At 42.7% G+C, this 22750-nt stretch overlaps 1 protein-coding gene across 1 annotated transcript in view; it reads right to left on the reverse strand.

Annotated features, from left to right (window-relative positions):
* Nucleotides 1-666: 666 nt before the first annotated feature.
* The window catches only part of oprl1 (opiate receptor-like 1), a 75180-nt gene continuing 53096 nt past the window's right edge, over nt 667-22750 (reverse strand). The window contains 2 exon segments of the mRNA XM_026333066.1: nt 667-1111; nt 1113-1624. Of these exon segments, the coding sequence (XP_026188851.1) occupies nt 1073-1111; nt 1113-1624 (551 nt within the window). The 3' untranslated portion in view covers nt 667-1072.

Below are 22750 nucleotides of genomic sequence, written 5' to 3' on the forward strand. Positions count from 1 at the left end.
CAGTCATCTTGCAAGAAGAAAAGGGTTGCTACCCTACCTTGACTGTGAGGGGTAAAATGTTGTTTAGATTACAATTTCCAATGTTGCTCCAAATGAGAAAAAAACATTCATATGACCCATTCTAGGTCCACAGACACAGAAATCTGTTTCAGTCTTGTAGGTAGCTTGCTGTCCACAGTCTGAAATATTTTTTTGTGCCCATAATGTCCTGACAAGGGTTCAGCAGCATATTACCAATGTGTGGACCCCATATGGAGATCAGTATCTACTGCTTCCTACCACTGATGACAAATAGTTCTTTACACTGAATCGCCAACTCATAATGATAAATAAATTGCAGTGAAAGTGTATATCATCCATTTTACACTTCCAAGAAAGAGTTACTTTTCCTTGGCAAGTCTTCATTCTGTGGTCTTTACCTTATCCATGGTTTCTGCTGGTATATCATTTGTAATTTTTCTGTATATTCCAAAGTAGAGTTTGGTGGTTTCAGGGATTTGGAATCTGCAACTTCTTCATATCAACCATCATATCAACCAGTAGAGTCAAGCATCTTTCTAGAAATGCATCAACCTAAATTCATATTAATATAATACATCTAGAGATGTACCATCCTCAATTGCTACATCCATTATTTGCTGTTGTATTGGAGCTGCAATAAATGTCAAAAATTGCTCTTTTATGTTTAAATCCAAGACATGTTGATCCTTAAGCAAGTCATGAGGTTTTCCTGCAGGTACCAAAGACTGCAGAGCCATTCCAAAACATCTTACTGTCTGTGGACTGTGTGGGTTGTGCTACTTCCATATTTGGCACTAATTTGTACCCAGATGTCCTTCCTACCCAAGCATCCACTGAATTTCATTTCAGTTTTTATTCTAAATTCTTTTCCTATCAACCCCATCCTCCTCATCTCCCTCCCCCCCACCCCAGGCTAGTCTTCTAGTTGGGGGACGGGAGGGCTCGTGCCGCTAGAGAGCTGTAATCTGAGTCAGTTCTGTGTTGGAGCTCCCACTCCCTTGTATTTCTCCCCTTGGTGGGGGCTCTACCCCCATCAAGGGGAGCTCCACGCCTAGTCATGCTGGATTAGGTGTCCCTCCCCCAGGCCCCATGCCATCTCCAGCTTTGCAGCTGTAGGCAGCCGCCACCTCCCTGGCAATACTTCTCATCCTGCCAGACTGCTGGGTATCAAGACGGAATGGAGATGGATTGCAGAATTCACAGAAGCAGCGTTTAAAGTTCTCATCCAAGAATGCATAGAGCACAGGATTTAAGCTGCTGTTGACATAGCCAAGTGCAATGCAGAAGTGCATCAGGACCAGTGTGGACAAGCTACTCAAGTTGAAGCCTAGTGACTGAGCCAGGACCATGATTTGGATAGGTGTCCAACAGACGACGAATGCTGCCACCACTACCAGGACCATCCTGGTGATACGTCGCAGGTTGCGGTCCTTTTCTTTGGAGCCAGAGAGAATGCGAACACTGCGTAGGCGCCTGACCATTAGGCTGTAGCAGATGCTGATGATAGCCACAGGGATGAGGAAGGAAAAGAGGAAGACACAGGTACCAAAGACTGATTCCCAGTGACTCTTTGGTTCAGGTAAAACCACAATGCACTCAACACCTAGATACATTGAAGAAGAGGAGAGGGAGAAAAAAGGTTAGCTAAAACGGTTAAAATATGTAAGAGCAGCAGTACGGTACAATGACACATTAGTTCAAGGATGTTCATACAAGTCTTATACATTATACATACATGTAGATTATACAATGAAACTTAAAAACTACTTTTGCATAATACAACAAGCAATATGGGTGATATCTGAATCGAAATGTATTTATTAATACTATTTCTGTAAAACGAAAGATCCTTAAAGGCAAGGAAAGGCAAATTTATTTGTATAGCACCATTGTGTCCACCACACTAGGCAATTCAAAGTGCTTTACAAGGCATATAATTACATTAAAAGCATGGAAAAGAGCATTTATAAACAAAGACATTTAAAATAAAATAAATTTAAATAAAATAAAGTAAATTAAAATAAGATGTAAAAGCACCTTAAGAAAACAAGGATGAGCAATTATTTGAAGGCAGCAGTAAACAACAGTGTTTTCAGTCCTGATTTGAATGAGCTGACAGTTTGAGAAGACCTGGTGTTCAGGAAGTTTGTTCCACAAGTGAGGAGCATAGTAACTGAATGCTGCTTCACTTTGTTTGGTTCTGGTTCTGGGAACACACAGTAGACCTGTCCCAGATGACCTGAGGGGTCTGGAAACCTCATAGGGAACTAATACATCTTGAATATATTTTGGTCCACAACCATTTAGTGCTTTATAAACTAGCAATAAGATTTTAAAATCTATCCTTTGACTAATGGGAAGCCAGTGTAGTGATCTGAGAACTGGTGTGATATGGTCCAGTTTCCTGGTGTTTGTAAGGACTCTGGCAGCAGCATTCTGGATAAGCTGCAGCTGCCTGATTGACTTTTTGCTAAGACCTGTAATAATAATACTACTTTTATTTATAAGGCGCTTTAAGAACAGCAAGAGCTGACACAAAGTGCCGTACACCAAAACAAAGAATTTACATATATATATATATATATATATATATATACATACATACATATATACACACATACACACACATACATGAATAAGAATTTTAAGAGTAAGTTAAAAGTTTTTAAAAAAATAAAAACAATAAAAACAGTCCATGATCATTCCATCACGCCGGTCCAAAGGCTTGAGTATACAAATAGGTTTTAAGTTGTACTTTGAACATAGCTAATGTAGGGGCTTGTCTTATGTTCAAAGGCAAATTGTTCCACAACCTTGGGGCAGCAACAGAGAAAGATCTATCTCCACGGAGCTTCCTCCTCGTTTTTGGTACCTCAAGAAGCTGGAGGTCGGCTGATCTAAGGGAGCGGCTAGGAGTATAAGGGTGAAGGAGTTCAGTAAGATAAGGAGGGGCAAGACCATTTAAAGATTTAAAAACAAATAATAAAACCTTAAAATGAACCCTAAAAGACACTGGCAGCCAGTGGAGTGCAGCCAGGATTGGTGTGATGTGCTTGTATTTTCGCGTTCCAGTTAAAAGACGCGCCACCGCATTTTGGACCAGCTGGAGACGTAAAAGGGATGTCTGACTAACCCCAAGATACAGAGCATTACAGTAATCAAGGCGTGATGTAACAAAGGCATGAATTACTAGCTCAAAGTGCTGCTTTGACACTAGAGGTCGTAGTTTTGCCAAACGCCTTAAGTGAAAAAAACCGGATTTTACCACTGCACCGATTTGCTTATCGAATTTAAGATCCCTATCCATTTTGAAACCTAAATTAGTGACCAGTGGTGTAAGATATGATGTCAAGGGACCTAGATTAACACCGGAAGATACACTAGAGGCACTAGAGCCAACCAACATTACTTCTGTCTTTGCCTCATTAAAATGAAGAAAATTTAACGCCATCCAGGCTTTAATGTCATCAAGACATGCGAGCAAACGTGCAATTGAGAAACCCTCCTTTTTCTTCAATGGAAAATAGACCTGGGTATCGTCTGCATAAAAATGGAATGATATGCCATGTTGTCTAAAGATGTGACCCAGAGGAAGCAAGTAGAGGGAAAAAAGTAAAGGACCCAAAACGGAACCCTGGGGAACCCCGGAGGACAGGGGAGCAGAGGAGGATTCAAAGCTGGCAAGACCCACAGAGAAAGTTCTAGCTACCAGATAAGATCTAAACCACTCCAATGCAAGACCACGGATTCCCACAACGTCATGCAGGCGGGAAATCAAAATGTTGTGGTCAACTGTGTCAAAGGCAGCAGATAAGTCAAGAAGAATAAGAACCACGAAATCGCCAGTATCAGAACAAGTAAAAATATCATTAAAAACTTTAATTAAAGCTGACTCTGTGCTGTGGTGTGGTTTAAAACCGGACTGAAAGATCTCTAGAATCTCATGCTCATCCAAAAACGCTTTCAGTTGAGCATAAACAACTTTTTCTAAAACCTTCGAAAAAAACGGTAGTCTGGAAATAGGTCTATAGTTTGCCAACACAGATGGATCCAGACTAGGTTTCTTTATAAGCGGTTGCACTACCGCATGCTTAAAATTAGAAGGAACAACACCAAACGATAAACTACTGTTAATAATGTTAAGGACCAATTTGCCTACACAGGGAAAAACTTCTTTAAAAAACCACGGTGGAGCTGGATCATGTGGGGAGCCTGAGGGATTCAGAGAGCCAACCACATCCTCTAGTTGTGACATAGATATTGGTTGGAATTGAACAAAAAAGACAGCACAACAAGGAACAGACACCGAAGGAGCAGAAACAGGCAATGAGATAAGAGACCTAATAGTGGCAACCTTATCCACAAAAAACTGAAGGAAGTCATTACACAACTCAACAGAAGCTTCTAAGCAAGTAGACTGTGGAACATGAAAAACAGAATCAATAGTGTTAAAAAGCACTCGTAAGTTGTGACAGTTTGAGGAAATGAGATTTGAGAAATGTAGCCTTCTGGCCTCTTTAACAGTGTTCTGGTAATTATTCCAGCAGTCCTTCCATATTTGGAGAGAAACTTGCAGTTTGTCCCTTCTCCACGTACGCTCAGCCTTGCGACACTGCCGCCTGAGAGCTCGGGTTCCATCGTTGAGCCACGGGTCAGATTTTGCTTTTGGCCGCTTGGTCATAAATGGGGCCACAGAATCCAGGACAGAGAGACAGGAAGAATAAAACCAGGTAGTTAAGTCGTCACAGTGAGCTGAGATGGAGGCAGGTGGGGGACCAAGGCACTCGAAAGCAGCAGAAAAGCAACCAGCAGAAGAGGAGTTCAATGCCCGGCAGCGTCGAGCAGGAGCAGGGATTTTGACGATGCGGGTGGAAAACCCCACCTCAAATAAAACCGGCATATGATCGGAAAATGCTACTCGCCAATCTCCAAGTTGAGTACGGGCAGGCCAAAAGAAAAAACAAGGTCCAACGTGTGGCCTTGTTTGTGTGTAGGGCCAATAACAGACTGCACCAAATTAAAAGAATCAGCAATATTTAAGAAGTCCTTCACCAAGGGTTTATCAGGGCAACACACATGAATATTAAAATCTCCAAGAATGAGGACACAGTCGTAATTCGGCATAATCTCGGAAAGGAAGTCAGAAAAGTCATTAATAAAATCCTTATTATATCCAGGAGGCCGATAGATGACAGCACACAGCACAGGATTAGACCGACCGATTTCAATAGCGGCCAGTTCGAAACTGTGAAATGTAGATATAAAGGAAGGCAACTTACATTTAAAGTCCTCCTTAAAAACAATCGACATACCTCCTCCTCTGCCTGATGTCCTTGGAAAATTGAAATAGCCACAGCCAGGTGGCAAAAATTCAAAAAGAGCCATGGAGTCTTCGACTGTAAGCCATGTTTCAGTCATACAGAAGAAATCCATGTTTTGAGAAGTGACAAAATGTCTGAGTATAAAAGATTTATTAGTCAGTGATCTGACATTTAGCAAGCCAAACCTGGTGGGAAATAGATTCTGGGCCTGAAGTCCAACAGCTGGCGGGGCACGGGGCAGTAGCCTCAGGTGTCGAAGATTTATTCCACGAGGGCGAAGACGGGGAGCCGCCAGATACCGAAACTGAGGCCCCTCGTCCTCCAAGAAACCCGCAACTGGAACCAGACAGCCGCAGGTCGGGCCCAGAAGGCGCCATGACACACAAAACCGAGGGGAACATCCACATCCAGTCCCGGAGGCAGTTGAGGCACCACGCAAACCAGCCCTCGATCGCACCAACCAACCCGCACGACATCCGCGTCTCCGTCTTCGCCGCCTAGGTGGGAGCATGCGATGGCACAGGTAGTACGGTGGTCCGGAAAACAGCGGAGGCAGCGGGTTTTGTCCACAACCGTCAGACAACAACACTTCACGGGCAGCCGATCGGAGATTTAGTAGTGTTTGACGGTCATAGACCAGGACCGACGTGATCATTTGAGGGTAATACACTAAAAATATTAACATAGCAGACATGAGAAGCGAAAGACGGCCAGCCATACACAGCGGCGCCATCTTGTGTAAACACGCCATTACAATAATCTAACCTACTGAAGATAAATGCATGAACAAGTTTAAAACCTGCATATTCCTGTTTATGAACATTCCACAAAAATTGTGCTTGACATAGCTAAGTACATATGATTGCAATGAACAGTATGTATGAGGACTTTAAGAGAAAAATTTGCAAAAAGATTTTGACAGAAATCTTGCCTTCTAGTCACTAAATGGAAAGAAAAATCATTATCTGATATGTATATCCTCCTGAGAACCAAGGAAAAAAAATATCTTCCGACTTAACTTTTTTTGTGATTTCCTGCCTATTTGGAGCTAAAACAACAACTCACAATTTAGATTTTTATAAAAATATTTTTATTTAAAATTTTATAGCATGTCCACTGTAGTTGACAACGGAGCTATTTTATTGTAAAATACCAGCGGCACTTCAAAATCTGTCACAAACAAACAAAAACTGTCTGCAGAAAGACTTTTAAAAGATTAATCACAAAATTTCAAAGCATTTTAATTAAACTTTTTAAAATAAATTGAACATGAATGAATGAACACCCAACCATCAGGATGCCTGGATAGCACGAGACTAAATCTGTTATTTTTTCCTTCATTCATTCTACATTTCTTCATCGTCTTCCACTTTCTTTTCTTAATTCATTACATTTTTAGCGATGGTACTCCAAGAAGCAGTTTCTCTTCTTTGTAATGCAGAGGAACATCTTGCAACTGATACATCTCATGTATGTTTTGCCCTTACAACCTTGGTTTCGGCACCTCTCAGCATGGTTGCAGGCTACCATCTCAGGCATGTGCCTTGCCCCATATTTTCTTAATGATGCTTCTGGTTGTGGAATCCTCTTTTTGAGGGGTGGCTCATACTCTTCTTCACTCTCATCACTGTCTTCTAGTATCCTGTCAGTGTCATCAGGTTCTAAGTAGTTCAGAAGCTCATTTGCCAGATGCAGTTTGAAGTCTAGGAACTGCTCAGTGTTTTTTGCTGATCGGTTAAGCACAACGCTGTCAGACTTGTACTGGATCCAGGAATTTGTAATGGCAACATCAAAGAAATGAGCAATCACACGCATAGTCCATTTCTTGGTTCTGCTTGCCATGCGAGAGAAGCTCAGCATGCGATCACAGAGGTCTACACACCCCATGTTATAATTGTACTCCCTGATGACTGTAGGTCTTTGCACCTGGACCTGGATTTTGTCTTTGTTTGACCATCTGGTGCAGACGTCTTCCGGATCTTTTCCATGTGCAGTAGAATCCATCAGCACTGGTTTGGGATCACTTGTTCATCAATGCAGACTTTTACTGGTTTTGGGAGGCTAGGGCAGCCTTGCCTTACTCTGTCCAGAAGTGGTCTGACTCTCCAAAGAATGTCTTTCTTCTTTGTTTGTTCTGTTACATCCAGATCATTTACAATCTTTAACACTGGGCCACTGGATGGTGAGGGTACAAAGTAGGGGAGAGCCAATTATTCAGTGCCGTGAAATAAGCAGCTTAGGTTCGATTCCAGTCTGAGTGTTATTGTGGCAGTAAACTTACTTTTGAAGTTTTATTTGTCTTAACTTCATTAGATATTTTTTTTACACAGGTAACAGAACACAAACAGTCACATAGGCACAAGGTAGCAGGGCATGTTGCTTATACCTAATGGCGTAACGACATTAATTATTATTATCTCCAACAACTATGCGGTGCATTTATACCATACAATGCTGGTCGTCTGGGCACAATGTGGTTTATTTTGGTGTAAATGTTTGCTATCATGGAGTGATGCATATACTTTGATTACATACATAGATGCAGGTACTGTATACAGTCAGGGAAAAGAGGAGAAAATCAACTCTTAGTGACTTTTTTCACAAAGTAAATCCTTAGCCATGCATATTAAACAATGAATGACACTGTGTTAAAGATGATAAAACAAAGCTCTATTGGTGACTCTATAAACAGATTTTATTGCGATAACATGAGCTGCTTAAAAAAGGCTTCATTAACATAAATGATCAATTCAGAATCAAAACTACTAAGATAATCTATTTTTACTGACTGCTAGATTATGCATTTGGTTGTTTTGTTTCTGTCGGGGACTAGTCAGTTCTCAGGACAATGTGCATGTCCAGAGTCAGTAGAGCTTCTTAAAAATAGAATCCCCAGACAGCAAAATCACCAGTGTTAAATTCTGAGGGTGTTAATTTAACTTTAATTTAACAAGTAGGGGTGGGATCATGTGGAAAAGACACCATACAGTTCACTCAGCTTAAATTAATCATAATGTGAACCCTGCACAGCTGGGAGGGAGTGCAGCGTCATTGTGCATACATTTTTTTACTGTTTACTGGAGTGTTCATAGTTAAGCTCTGTGGATCACAGGTCAACCTGTCTAGATTTGCATTATCAATCACAGAAATCCCTTTTCTCTTGTGCCCTTCATTTTCAAACCAGTCAAGTTTAAAGACATTATATTGTATAACTTAATTATGGCGTTTCAGTCTGTGTCTAATCTTATGTCGGGTTTCAAGGTCTTTCTGTACTTTAAAGAAATATTTAGTAACCATCCATCCATCTTCTTCCGCTTATCCGGGGCCGGGTCGCGGGGGCAGTAGCCGAATCAGGGATACCCAGACTTCCTTCTCCCTGGACACTTCCTCCAGCTCTTCCAGGGGGACACCGAGGCGTTCCCAGGCCAGCTGGGAGACATAGTCCCTCCAGCGTGTCCTGGGTCTTCCCCGGGGCCTCCTCCCAGTGGGACATGCCCGGAACACCTCCCCAGGGAGGCGCCCAGGAGGCATCTGAAACAGGTGCCCGAGCCACCTCAACTGACTCCTCTTGATGTGGAGGAGCAGCAGCTCTACTCCAAGCTCCTCCTGGGTGACCGAGGTCCTCACCCTATCTCTAAGGGAGCGCCCGGCCACCCTGCGGAGGAAGCTCATTTCAGCCACTTGTATCCGCGATCTTGTTCTTTCGGTCATGACCCAGAGCTCATGACCATAGGTGACAGTAGGAATATTTAGTAACTTCATTCGTAAATGAAAACACATTTTCATTTTATTGCCTGACGAAGCAACAGTTATAATATCATACACTCCTCTATATTCAGTGATTCTGAACGACTGTGTACCTCAGGTCTGCAGTACTGCAGTAAAATGACAAAAATATTCATATTCCACCTGTAGTAAAACAAACAGCAAGCAAGTTAAACTTTATCAATCTGAGCCATCCTGAGTGTAGGACAAATGGTCTCTGTGCAGCTGTTGTGAGTCAAGTGCGTGGGGACCATCTCCAGCTTGGAGGACAGCTTGTTCTGATGCATCAGATGTGTTTTAACATTTCGCTAATGACTTATTGATCCAAGAACTCGGAATCTTTCCAACATCACCCAAATCCATGGTAGTCACCATCCAAGTATCAACAGCCTCATTCCCAGTGGCCAAATAATCCCTCCAATATACAACTGCAAATCATGCTGTCACTCTATCTAAACTGGTCGGAATAGGAGCAACTGTCAAAAGTTCTCCCTATCCATCTTAACTACTGGCACCTTTTCAGTGTTGAATGGAGAGGCACACTTTATTTTACAATTAGGCATAACTTTGGCTGCAAGTAAAAAAAAAAACAGTCCTAAGCTATTTTACACCCTGTCAAAAGTGCATGGTGCGTGTGTGTGTGTGTGTGTGTGTGCGCGCAACTGCGGCAAGGTCTGTAAGACAGAAAAGGGCCTAAAAATCTTTCAGGCCCAGATGAAATGCTTGGTACAGGAGACTGCAGCACAGCACATAGGACCAGGATACAGCTAGCATCAGCAATGCAACAGCAAAAGGAGATTTAGAATGACTCCATAACCTGACCTCCATCATTACAGGTTTCGCAGCTGAGAGGTTTGGTGTTGAGGAGCCCAAGACCAGCAGGCCCACCTACACCAAGAACTGCAGGGCAGATAATATCCAGCAGCTTCAGAAAAAGCTGTCGACAAAGCTGTTCAAGGGAACAGCTGAGGAAGCAAAGCCACCTCTCGCTGAGCTCTGACACACCTTCAGTAAGAATCTCATGACCCTGTGCAGAGCTGAATGGCACAGAAGACATAGGACTGAGAGCCAGGAAGCAAACCTCCTTTCTAGTTAACCTCTTTGGCTTCACAAAGTGGCTGTTAGGGCAGCAAGCATCTCAATTACACTGAGGAAGAGGTAGATTGATTCCTGCACAACACATTGAGTGATCCAGACAGAGAGCAAGAACTAGGAGCGCAGAAAGCCCCCTTGAATATATCAGCACCCCAAGTGGAGTTTAACCCTCTGGGGTCTAAGGGTGTTTTGGGGCCCTGGACAAGTTTTGACATGCCATGACATGCCTATTTCATTTGCTTTTAAACATATTAATGGCTAAAGTCTGATAACACTGTAATCAGCACAAACTGGGCTACAATAATATGTGACCAGCATGTTTATACATGATTGTTTTTGGTTTTTTTTGAGGAATTTTTTTGAGCGTTTATGCATGGTTAGGGAAAAACTAAAATTTTTAAGTCACTGAAATAAGGCCAGAAAACACATACAGAACACTGGTTCACAAGACTTAAGAACTGCATCTTGAGTCTAAAGTGTTTGCTTCAAAATTATGTGAAAGTCATCTTCACTGATTTACAGAAAACCATACACTGATTTAAATGTTCTAAGACACTTTTTGTTTAGAAAAGACATATGCAGAAAAGTATGTCTGATCATGAATAGTCATGTGATTTACCTGACAAGACAAAGACCCGCACAAAGACTCACATAATGAGCCTTTCAGTCAGGAATCTGGCCGAGAGGGAATTAGTGCAATACAATGCAGGTGAGGTGAGTAGCTGAACATCCGGGTAAGCGAATCACTTTTGTCTTGCAGGCGTGTCGTGTTGTGTGTGTTGTGTGGTTCGTCTGCAGACTGGCGGCAGACTAGCTGTGGTTTGGCACACCTGGGAACCGGCTAGACTTTGAACGGTTCACTGGCTGCTGCATTCCGGTGCTGGTCGGGTACCTTTCTGTTTTGACCGGTGTTTGTTGCTATTTCCTGACTTAGCGCTCGTTGGCCTACCGGTTAGCTTAGCTAGCTAGTTAGCTTGCTAACATGGCCTCTCCCTCTCTCTCTCTTTCTTGCTCGGTGTGCCACATGTTTAGTTATTCCTCTGCCTCCTTTAGCGATAATGATACCTGTATTAAGTGTAAGGTTCTGTTAGCCTTGGAGGCGAGGATCACTGATTTGGAAGCGCGGCTCCGCACCTTCGAACAAAAGCCAGCTAGCCTAGCCCCGTTAGCTGGTGTGGAGCCACCGAGCTCAGGGTCTGTTAGCGGTCCAAGGGCAGCTCCGGAGCAGCCCGGAGAATTAGCCTGGGTGACGGTCCGAAGGAAACATACTCCTAAGCAGAAGCCCACGGCTCATCACCTGCCTGTTCACGTTTCTAATAGATTTTCCCCGCTCAGCGACACACCCGCTGAGAAACCAACTCTGATAATTGGCGATTCCATAGTCAGGAACGTGAAAATAGAGACACCAGCGACCATAGTCAAATGTATTCCTGGGGCCAGAGCGGGCGACATCGAGTCAAATCTGAAGCTGCTGGCTAAGGCTAATCGGAAATATGGGAAAATTGTTATTCACGTCGGCAGCAATGACACCCGATTACGCCAATCGGAGGTCACTAAAATTAATGTTGAGTCGGTGTGTAACTTTGCTAAATTAATGTCGGACTCCGTAGTTTTCTCTGGACCCCTCCCCAATCTGACCAGCGATGACATGTTTAGCCGCATGTCGTCGTTCCGTCGCTGGCTGTCTAGGTGGTGTCCAGCAAACGATGTGGGCTTCATAGACAATTGGGCCACTTTCTGGGGAAAACCCGGTCTGATAGCGAGAGATGGCATCCATCCCACTTTGAATGGTGCAGCTCTCATCTCTAGGAATTTGGCCGAGTTTCTTAGCCGACCTAAAGCCTGACAATCCAGGGTGGGGACCGGGATGCAGAGACTCAGTCTAAAACGCTTCTCTGCAGTTTCCTTAGAGCCGCCGCCCCCTTCAAACCACATAGAGACTGTGTCTGCCCCTCGAACATATAAATCAAACAAATCAGAAGTTAACAGAAGAGGAGTTATTCATAAAAACTTAATAAAAATTAAGACCACTCCTCTTATTGAACAGAAAAACAGAACTGTCAAATGTGGATTATTAAATATTAGGTCCCTTTCTTCTAAATCTCTGTTAGTAAATGATTTGATAACTGATCACCAAATTGACCTACTTTATCTTACTGAAACCTGGTTACAGCAGGATGAATATGTCAGTCTGAATGAATCAACCCCCCTCAGTCATAAAAATTATCATGTTCCTCGAAGCACAGGTCGAGGTGGAGGAGTAGCTGCAATCTTCCAGTCAAACTTATTATTAAACTTTCATCCTCAGAACAGTTATAACTCATTTGAGAGCCTCACTCTTAGTCTCTCACATATAAAACTGGAAAACACAAAAACCAGTTCTACTTGTCATTTTGTACCGTCCACCTGTTCCTTACTCAGAGTTTTTAACTGAATTCCCTGACTTCCTGTCTGATTTAGTGCTTAGATCAGATAAAGTCATTATAGTGGGAGATTTTAACATTCATGTAGATGTTGAAAATAACAGCCTCAGCATTGCATTTAATTCTATATTAGATTCAATTGGTTTCATTCAAAACGTTAATAAACCCACCCACTGTTTTAATCACACCCTTGATCTTGTTCTGACCTATGGCATCGAAATTGAACATCTAATAATTTTCCCCCCAAATCCTGTTTTGTCAGATCATTCTTTAATAACTTTCGAATTTAAAATGATGGATCATGCAGCGTCTGGAAGAAAATTCCACTACAGCAGATGTTTATCTGACAACGCTGTTAATAAATTTAAGAAAATGATTCCATCTTTATTTACATCTATGCCAAGTATAAACATAATGGAGGGCAGCTGCCTTAATCCTACTCCCTACCAAATTGATCATGTTGTTGACAGCGCTGTAACCTCACTGCGTGAAACGCTTGATTCTGTAGCCCCTCTGAAAAAGAAGTTAGTGATTCAGAGAAGACTAGCCCCATGGTATAATTTACATGTTCGTACCTTAAAGCAGGCATCACGAAGGCTGGAAAGGAAGTGGCGTTCCACAAACTTAGAGGAAATTTTTCTAGCCTGGAAAAACAGTCTACTAACATATAAAAAAGCTCTCCGTAAAGCCAGAACTGCATACTATTCATCACTAATAGAGGAAAATAAGAACAATCCCAGGTTTCTTTTCAGCACTGTAGCCAGGCTGACAAAAAGTCACAGCTCCGTTGAGCCCAGTGTTCCCTTAGCTCTCAGCAGTGATGAATTTATGAGTTTCTTTACAAATAAAATCACAACTATTAGAGATAAAATTCAGCAGATGCTTCCTATACCTGCAATAAATGAATCTTTTACTACAGTAGCTCTTGAATCATCTGTAGGACCTCAGTTATGTTTAGACTGCTTCTCTCCTATAGATCTCTCTGAATTTACATCAGTAGTTGCTTCATCGAAATCATCAACGTGTCTCTTGGACCCCATCCCGACTAGACTGCTTAAAGGCACCCTGCCATTAATGAACTCATCTTTATTGGACTTGGTAAATTTATCTCTAGTATCAGGCTACGTACCACAGGCCTTTAAGACTGCAGTAATCAAACCTTTACTCAAAAAGCCTAGTCTTGATCCAGGTGTCTTGGCTAATTATAGACCAATATCCAACCTGCCATTTATTTCTAAAATCCTAGAAAAAGCTGTTGCTAAGCAGCTATCAGACCACTTACACAGGAATGAACTATTTGAAGATTTCCAATCAGGATTTAGAGCACATCATAGTACAGAAACAGCACTGTTGAAAGTTACCAACGATCTTCTCTTAGCCTCAGATAATGGACTTGTTTCGATACTTGTCCTCCTAGACCTTAGTGCAGCATTCGACACCATTGACCACAACATCTTATTACAGAGACTGGAGCATGTGATTGGTATCAGAGGAACAGCGTTAAAGTGGTTCCAATCCTATTTATCGGACAGATTCCAGTTTGTTCATGTCCATGATGAACCTTCCACACGAACAAAAGTTAGTTATGGAGTTCCACAAGGTTCTGTGCTAGGACCGATTCTGTTCACCCTGTACATGCTTCCTTTAGGATATATCATTAGGAAGCACTCTATTAATTACCACTGCTATGCGGATGACACTCAGTTATATCTATCTATTAAACCTGTTAACACAAACCAGTTAACCAGACTTCAAGCCTGTCTAACTGACATAAAGGCTTGGATGACCAGTAACTTTTTACTTTTAAACTCAGAGAAAACAGAAGTCATTATATTTGGGCCTAAAAATCTCAGAAATAACTTTTCTAAAATTATAGCTACTCTAAATGGCATAGCCCTGGCCTCCAGCACTACTGTAAAAAACCTTGGAGTTATTTTTGACCAGGACATGTCCTTTAACTCACACATAAAACAAATTTCTAGAACTGCATTCTTTCACCTGCGCAACATTTCCAAAATTAGGAACATCCTGTCTCAAAATGATGCAGAAAAACTAGTCCATGCGTTTGTTTCCTCAAGGCTAGATTACTGTAACTCATTACTATCTAGATGTCCTAATATCTTAATAAAAAGCCTCCAATTAATCCAGAATGCCGCAGCCAGAGTCCTGACAGGAACTAGCAAGAGAGATCATATTTCTCCTATATTGGCTTCTCTTCATTGGCTCCCTGTAAAATATAGAATAGAATTTAAAATCCTTCTTCTCACATACAAATCCCTTCATAATCAAGCTCCTTCATACCTTAAAGACCTCATAGTACCATATTATCCCAATAGACCACTTCGCTCTCAGAGTGCAGGCCTACTTGTGGTTCCCAGAGTTCTCAAAAGCAGAATGGGAGGCAGAGCCTTTAGCTATCAAGCTCCTCTCCTGTGGAACCAGCTCTCAGCCTGGGTTCAGGAGGCAGACACTCTCTGTACTTTTAAGGCTAGACTTAAAACCTTCCTCTTTGACAAAACATATAGTTAGGGCTGGCTTCAGGCAACCCTGAACCATCCCTTAGTTAGTTATGCTGCTATAGGCCTAGACTGCCCGAGGACCATTGGTGCACTGAGCTCCCCTACCCTACCCGCCCCCCCCTCCCCCTTCTCTCCCACCTCATGTATATTCCACCATTGAATGTTACTAACCTTGTGCTCTCTCTCTCCCCTAGTTTGTGCTCTCTCCCTCCCTCTCTCTCTCTCTCTCTCTCTCTGTACCTTCTGCAGGTGTCCCTGGTCCTGGAGCTGTTTATCGCTGATGTGCAGTTACTGGCCCCACCAACTTGCAGTGTCTATTTGTTGTTTATTGTTGCTGTTCTTTTCTCTCTGCTCTATCCACTCACCCCAACCGGTCGAGGCAGATGGCTGCCCAAACTGAGCCCGGTTCTGCTGGAGGTTTTTTTCTTCCGTTAAAGGGAGTTTTTTCCTCTCCACTGTCGCCAAGTGCTTGCTCATAAGGGAATTGTTGGGTTTTTAGTTTTAGTTTTTGTAAAGTGCCTTGAGATGATTTGTATTGTGATTTGGCGCTATACAAATAAAATTGAATTGAATTGAATTGAATGCAGATGCAAACATTCGTCACCTGAGTCTCGTTTTTCCTCTGAGAATAAAGTAAAGTATTTGTCGCTGTCTGGAATATAGAAAGCACTTCTTCACCCGCGTAGCCATCACTCAAACGCACAGAAAAAGTGAGTAAATTCTATGATGAAGCTTGATATTTTATTCCATTTATCGGGGGCAAGCACAGAACTACCTGGCTCACCTCAAATTATTTCCATATGAACAGTGCGCTCAGTACGAGGCAGGATCACATTAGCTATAATGAGGTGAGACAGGTGAAAAGGTACCGCTCCTTACGCTCATACAGATTAAATAAACAGGGATGATTTCTTTGCGACTTGAATTGTTTCATTTAAAAGAAGACCCTTTACAGATTTGAATGATATATTGCTCTTATCTGTACTATCAAAAGTGATGGAGTAATTTAAGTTTGTTTCTGCGTTATCAGGAGAAGATGCCACAAAACATGCTGGAGGGTTCATCAACACCTGAGGGTTAACATCTCAGAACCAACCTGAAAGGAAGTTCAGCAGGTGGTAACAGCAGCCAGGGCCAGTTCTGCCCTAGGCCCCAGTCAAGTACCCTATAAGATGTACAAACATTGCCCAGGGCTTCTTCGAATGGCGAAGAGGGACCAGTGGAAGCAGGTGGAGGAAGTCTCAATCCCTAAGGAGGAGAATTCAACCAAGCTGGAGCGGTTTCGATCCATCTCACTTCTCAGCATGGAGGGCAGTATCTTTAGCATCCTAGCCAGATGGATGACAGACTTCCTATTGAAGAACAAGTACATCACAGGAGCTGAAAAGAGGAAAGCCATCAGTCCACCACAGAAGCCACAGAGAGAGCTTGAAGGTGGATTTGGGTTTGGTTTTCGCTGGCTTTTTCTCCAAAACATCTAACATGAGTTGTTCTTCTGATGTATTCATTCCTGATCCTATCCATCCTCGTCACTCTCAAAGAGAACCTCAACATCTTCAGCTCTGCTACCTCCAGCTCTGCCTCCTGTCTTTTTCTCAGTGCCACTGTCTCTAAACCATACAACATTGCTGGTCTCACCACTGTCTTGTACACTTTTCCTGTCATTCTTGCTGTCACTCTTTTGTCACATATCACACCTGACACTTTCCTCCACCTGTTCCAACCTGCTTGCACGTCTCTTCACTTCTTTTCCACACTCTCTGTTGCTCTGGACTGTTGACCCTAGGTACTTAAAATCCTCCACCTTCTTCACCTCTACTCCCTGTAACCTCACTGTTCAACTTTAGTCCCTCTCCTTTACACACGTGTACTGTTTTACTGCAGCTAGCCTTCATTCATCTCCTTTCCAGAGCAAACCTCCACCTCTCTAGATTTTCCTCCACCTGCTCCCTGCTCTCACTACAGCTGACAATGTCATCGGCAAGCCTCTTGGTCCACAGAGATTCCTGCCTAACCTCATCTGTCAGTCTGTCCATCACCACAGCAAACAAGAAGGGGCTCAAAGCCGATTCAGGGTGCAGTCCCATCTCCACCTTGAACTCCTCTGTCACCCCTACAGCACACCTCACCACTTACAGCTCTTATACATGTCCTGCACCACTTGAACATACTTCTCTGCCGCTCCAGACTTCGTCATACAATACCACAACTCCTCTCTCGGCACCCTGTCATACACTTTTTCCAAATCTACAAAGACACAATGCAGCTCCTTCTGGCCTTCTCTGTACTTCTACTTCAGCATTCTCAAAGCAAATATTGCATTTGTGGTACTCTTCCTTGGCATGAAACCATACTGCGGCTCCCAAATGCTCACTTCTAACCTCAGCCCAGCCTCCACTATTCTTTCCCTTAACTTCATTGTGTGACTCATGAGATGCTTTATTCCTCTGTAGTTTCCACAACACTGCACGTCCCTTTGTTTTTAAAAATGGGCACCAGTACACCTCTCCTCCATTCCTCAGGCATCCTCTCACTCTCCAAGATCTTGTTAAATACTATTTGAAGATTTCCAATCAGGATTTAGAGCACATCATAGTACAGAAACAGCACTGTTGAAAGTTACCAACGATCTTCTCTTAGCCTCAGATAATGGACTTGTTTCGATACTTGTCTTCCTAGACCTTAGTGCAGCATTCGACACCATTGACCACAACATCTTATTACAGAGACTGGAGCATGTGATTGGTATCAGAGGAACAGCGTTAAAGTGGTTCCAATCCTATTTATCGGACAGATTCCAGTTTGTTCATGTCCATGATGAACCTTCCACACGAACAAAAGTTAGTTATGGAGTTCCACAAGGTTCTGTGCTAGGACCGATTCTGTTCACCCTGTACATGCTTCCTTTAGGATATATCATTAGGAAGCACTCTATTAATTACCACTGCTATGCGGATGACACTCAGTTATATCTATCTATTAAACCTGTTAACACAAACCAGTTAACCAGACTTCAAGCCTGTCTAACTGACATAAAGGCTTGGATGACCAGTAACTTTTTACTTTTAAACTCGGAGAAAACAGAAGTCATTATATTTGGGCCTAAAAATCTCAGAAATAACTTTTCTAAAATTATAGCTAATAAGGGAATTGTTGGGTTTTTAGTTTTAGTTTTTGTAAAGTGCCTTGAGATGATTTGTATTGTGATTTGGCGCTATACAAATAAAATTGAATTGAATTGAATTAAATAGCCCAGTCAGAAACTCTACTGTCATCACTCCTAAACACTTCCATACTGCCTTTCCTCTCTTCATCCTCTTCAACGACTTCCTTACTTCATCCTTACTATCTTTGCTACTTCCTGCTCCACAACAATCACCTCTTCTACTCTGTGCTCTCTGACATTTTCCTCATTCATCAACTCTTCAAAGTATTCCTTCCATTTTTCCATCACACTTGTGGCACCTGTCAACACATTTCCATCTCTGTCCTTGATCACCCTAACCTGCTGCACATACTACCAATCTCTCTCTCTCTCTCTGCCTCGCCATCCACCTCTCCCTCCTTAGAGTCCAACCTATCATACAAATCCTCATATGCCCTTTGTTTGGCCTCTGCCACCTCTACCTTCACTTTACGCTGCATCTCCCTGTACTCCTGTCTGTTCTCTTCTGTCCTCTCAGTGTCCCACTTCTTCTTAGCTAAACTTTTCCTTTTAACACACTCCTGAACTTCCTCATTCCATCAAGTCTCCTTATCTGCTTTCCTCTTTCCAGATGACACACCAAATACCCTCCTACCTGTCTCCCTGATCACTTTAGCTGTAGCTGTCCAGTCATCTGGAAGAACCCCGTGAACTCCCAGAGGCTGTTTCAGCTCCTCCCTGAAAGCCACACAACACTCTTCCTTTTTCAACTTCCACCACTTGGTCCTCTGCTCTGCCCTTGTGCTCTTCATCTTCCTCACCACCAGAGTCATCCTACACACCACCCTCCTATGCTGTCTGGCCACACTCTCCCCAACCACTACTTTGCAGTCACTGATCTCTTTCAGGTTGAAACATCTGCACGAGATGTAATCAACTTGTGTGCTCCTGCCTCCACTCTTATGTGTCACCTTATGGTCCTCCCTTTTCTGGAAAAATGTGTTCACTACAGCCATTTCCATCCTTTTTGCGAAGTCTACCACCATCGGTCCTTCTGCATTCCTGCCCTGCATACCAAACTTACCCATCACTTCCTCGTCACCTGTTTCCCTCACCAACATGTCCGTTGAAGCCTTCCCCAGTCACCACTCTCTCACCACTAGGGATACCCTGGATCACCTCATCCATCTCCCTCCAGAATTTCTCCTTCTCTTCTAACTCACATCCTACCTGTGGGGCATAACCACTGACAACATTCAACATCACACCTTCAACTTCAAGCTTCAGACTCATCACCCTATCTCTCATCATCTCCAGAACATTCCTAGCAAAATCATCCTTCAGGATAACTCCTACTCCATTCTTTCCATCCAGCTTTAACCCTGCTTTTAATCTATAGGCCTTGCTACCTTTCCACCTGGTCTCCTGAACACACAAGATATCCACCTTTCTTCTCTCCATCATATCAGCCAACTCTCTAGTTTTCCCTGACAAAGTCTCTATATTCAACATCCCTACTCTGTCCTACACTCCTGCCCTTTCTCTTCTGTCTTTGCCCACAAACATGCCTTACTCCTCTCCTTCTTCGACCAACAGTAGTCCGATCAGGTATGGAAGTCATATTTGTGATTCGCATGTTTGATTTTGCTTACATTTTATATTGGATGCCCTTCCTGACACAATCCTCTGCATTTACCCGGACTTGGGACTGGCACATGAAGACACTGGATTGTCCCCCCCTGTGGTTGTCCTATAGGGCTTTAAAATACACAGCAAAATAGTCTAGTAAAAATATTTTATGAAAAAGGATGAAAATGCTTTTTTTTAAATTATAAATTTAAGGAGTATACTGTGGTGTGGCATGAATACATAATTTTAATTTAAAGCATGTTCATTAAATTGAACAGCGCTGTCACGTACTGTCTCAGTTTCCTGTGTGTGTGTCTTATTTTGAAGTGTTTCCCTTTAGTTTTACCTTGTTAATCAGTGTCTGATTGGTTTTAACTGTGTCTCGTTTTGTGTATTTTAATCTCAGTTTCTCCTCTCTGCATTTGCTGGTATGATTTGTCTCCATGTTCTGATTTCCTCTATCTTGGATTTTTGTCTCCTTGTTCTGGTTGCCTGATCTCGCCCTGTTCCCTATCAAAAGCTACACTTGATGCTGAGTTTCAATAACACTGATGGGAACATTCTTTGTTCAGTTGTGAATCACGTGTGCCAAACACGCCAAGAATTGGCTTAGGTAACCTCAGCGGATGATGTCATTTGATTATGTGCACCTGAGGTTCTAAACAGACGTGAAACGAACATACCTTAAGGTTTTCTTGTTTTCAGAGACCACTTTGTGTGTGTGTGCATGTTGATTCCTGCATTTCACCATTGTTTCTTGTTTGAAAAAAAAAAAAATCGAACATGTCCCGTTCGTTGGCTAGGAGATGCTTGCCACCTCCTCTGATCGCTCCTCACATGAAGACGTAGTGTTTGGGGGAATTACTCAAGGTGGTGGCTAATGTGGTGGCCAGGCTTGAGATAGACTGGCCACACGAGCAAAAGAATCCCAGGCATTCCAAGTTAGATTTTTGTCGGGTGGCCAGAGTGAGAGATCCCAACATCAATCTCTCCCCTTTTTTCCAGACCTCCATGACGAGTTGTCTCGCTCATGGAGTAAGCCATATTCGTCGCATATCTTTGCACCCACAACGTCAATGTATTTGACTATCGTGGGTGCTAAGGCGCAGGGGTATGTGATGATGCCTCAGGTGGAAGAGATGCTCGCAGGCTATTTCTCCCATCCTCACTGGTGGGGAAAGCGTTCCAAAGAGCGGGTCAGGCTGGCGCTGCCCTGCACACCATGGCAGTTCTGCAGGCATACCATGCTGACCTGCTGAAAGACCTGAGTACGGGTGGGAATATTAGTGAGGAGGCGTTTTCAGAGTTGCGTCGAGCCACAGATCTCTCTTCGTGTGACCAAGCAGACGTCCCTTGGCCGTTCTATGGCTGCTTTGGTTGTCACAGAGACACACCTGTGGCTAACCTCATGGGCATCAAGGATAGGGACAAGGTGTTACGATCTACGATTGTTTCCCTGTTCTCACACACTCTTATCAAAATAAAATCTGTAGCATGTGCATCGAAATGATTGGCAATCACCCTGTGTAACTCTAAGCCAGCAGAACTGGCCCACTGGGTGACATAAGTTTTGTCCTCGTCACCCCTCTGGTTGAGATCACGACAGATCATGTTGCGGAATAGAGCCCAGTCTTTCACGCTCATGGTATGTATCCCACCCAGACCCCACTGATCACCATAGGCCGCATCTTCCACACACAACATTACCCGGGTACGTTTACAAGTTTAAATATAGTGGGGGTCACTATATTTAAACTTGTAAACATACCCGGTAGCTCCTTCATACAGACGCTCACAAGGATTAGCAAGATCGCTTGCAGCATGCCTTCTCGCCAGCTTACGTGGCGCATTAGGGACTGCACCAAAGCACATACCTAAGTCGCACTCAGCACGAATTTGATATCCAGATGGAAGAATTTATGAATAACTAACTTTTCAGTCCATTTGTCACCATTTGTTTTTCTGGTGTGTGTTGAACATTAAGGCTTTAAGGGCTGCTAGCATTTCTTCCTTCATTTCAACTTTCCCTCCTTACCTCTCTTAATCTTGTAGAAACTGCTTCCACTTTTTCTCTCCCCCTCTATTTTTTACATGGTGATGACATTTCTGACAGCGAACCTTGTGGATACTTAGATCTATAATTTCTGTCTCATTCTGCCAAGAGGCTGGCTGACAGCTCAGCAGCACATGGTGCACAACATTTAGACCTCTGCTTCACAAGAACATACAGAAACAAAAATAAGCACATGTTTTCACTCCACTGTCCACTCTTGTCAGAATGTAAGACCACCTGTTTGAATGTACTGTACTCTGATGTGGTAACCTAATAAATTACAGAGCACAAAATATGCATTAATTACCCAGTAATTGTTTTATTATCAATATTAAATTGTTATAATTACATATGAATTATACATTAATTAGTAATCACTAGTTGTTCAACTAGTTCAATAATTACATGGTAATTTGCAGTGTGAAACATTTATTTAATATGATTATCTGGCACTTTGACCACTATTGTGGCATATGTACACTACCATTCAAATTTTGGGGTCACCCAGACAATTTTGTGTTTTCCAAGAAAAGTCACACTTTTATTTACCACGCGTTGTAAAATGAACAGAAAATATAGTCAAGACATTGACAAGGTTAGAAATTTATTTGAAATAATTTTTTCCCTCAAACTTTGCTTTCGTCAAAGAATCCTCCATTTGCAGCAATTACAGCATTGCAGACAGACAATTGGGTTTAGATCTGGTGACTGCGCTGGCCACTCCATTACAGATAGAAGACCAGCTGCCTTCTACTTCTCTAAATAGTTCTTGCACAATT

Source organism: Mastacembelus armatus, chromosome 7, assembly GCF_900324485.2.
Source record: "Mastacembelus armatus chromosome 7, fMasArm1.2, whole genome shotgun sequence".
NCBI lineage: Eukaryota > Metazoa > Chordata > Actinopteri > Synbranchiformes > Mastacembelidae > Mastacembelus > Mastacembelus armatus.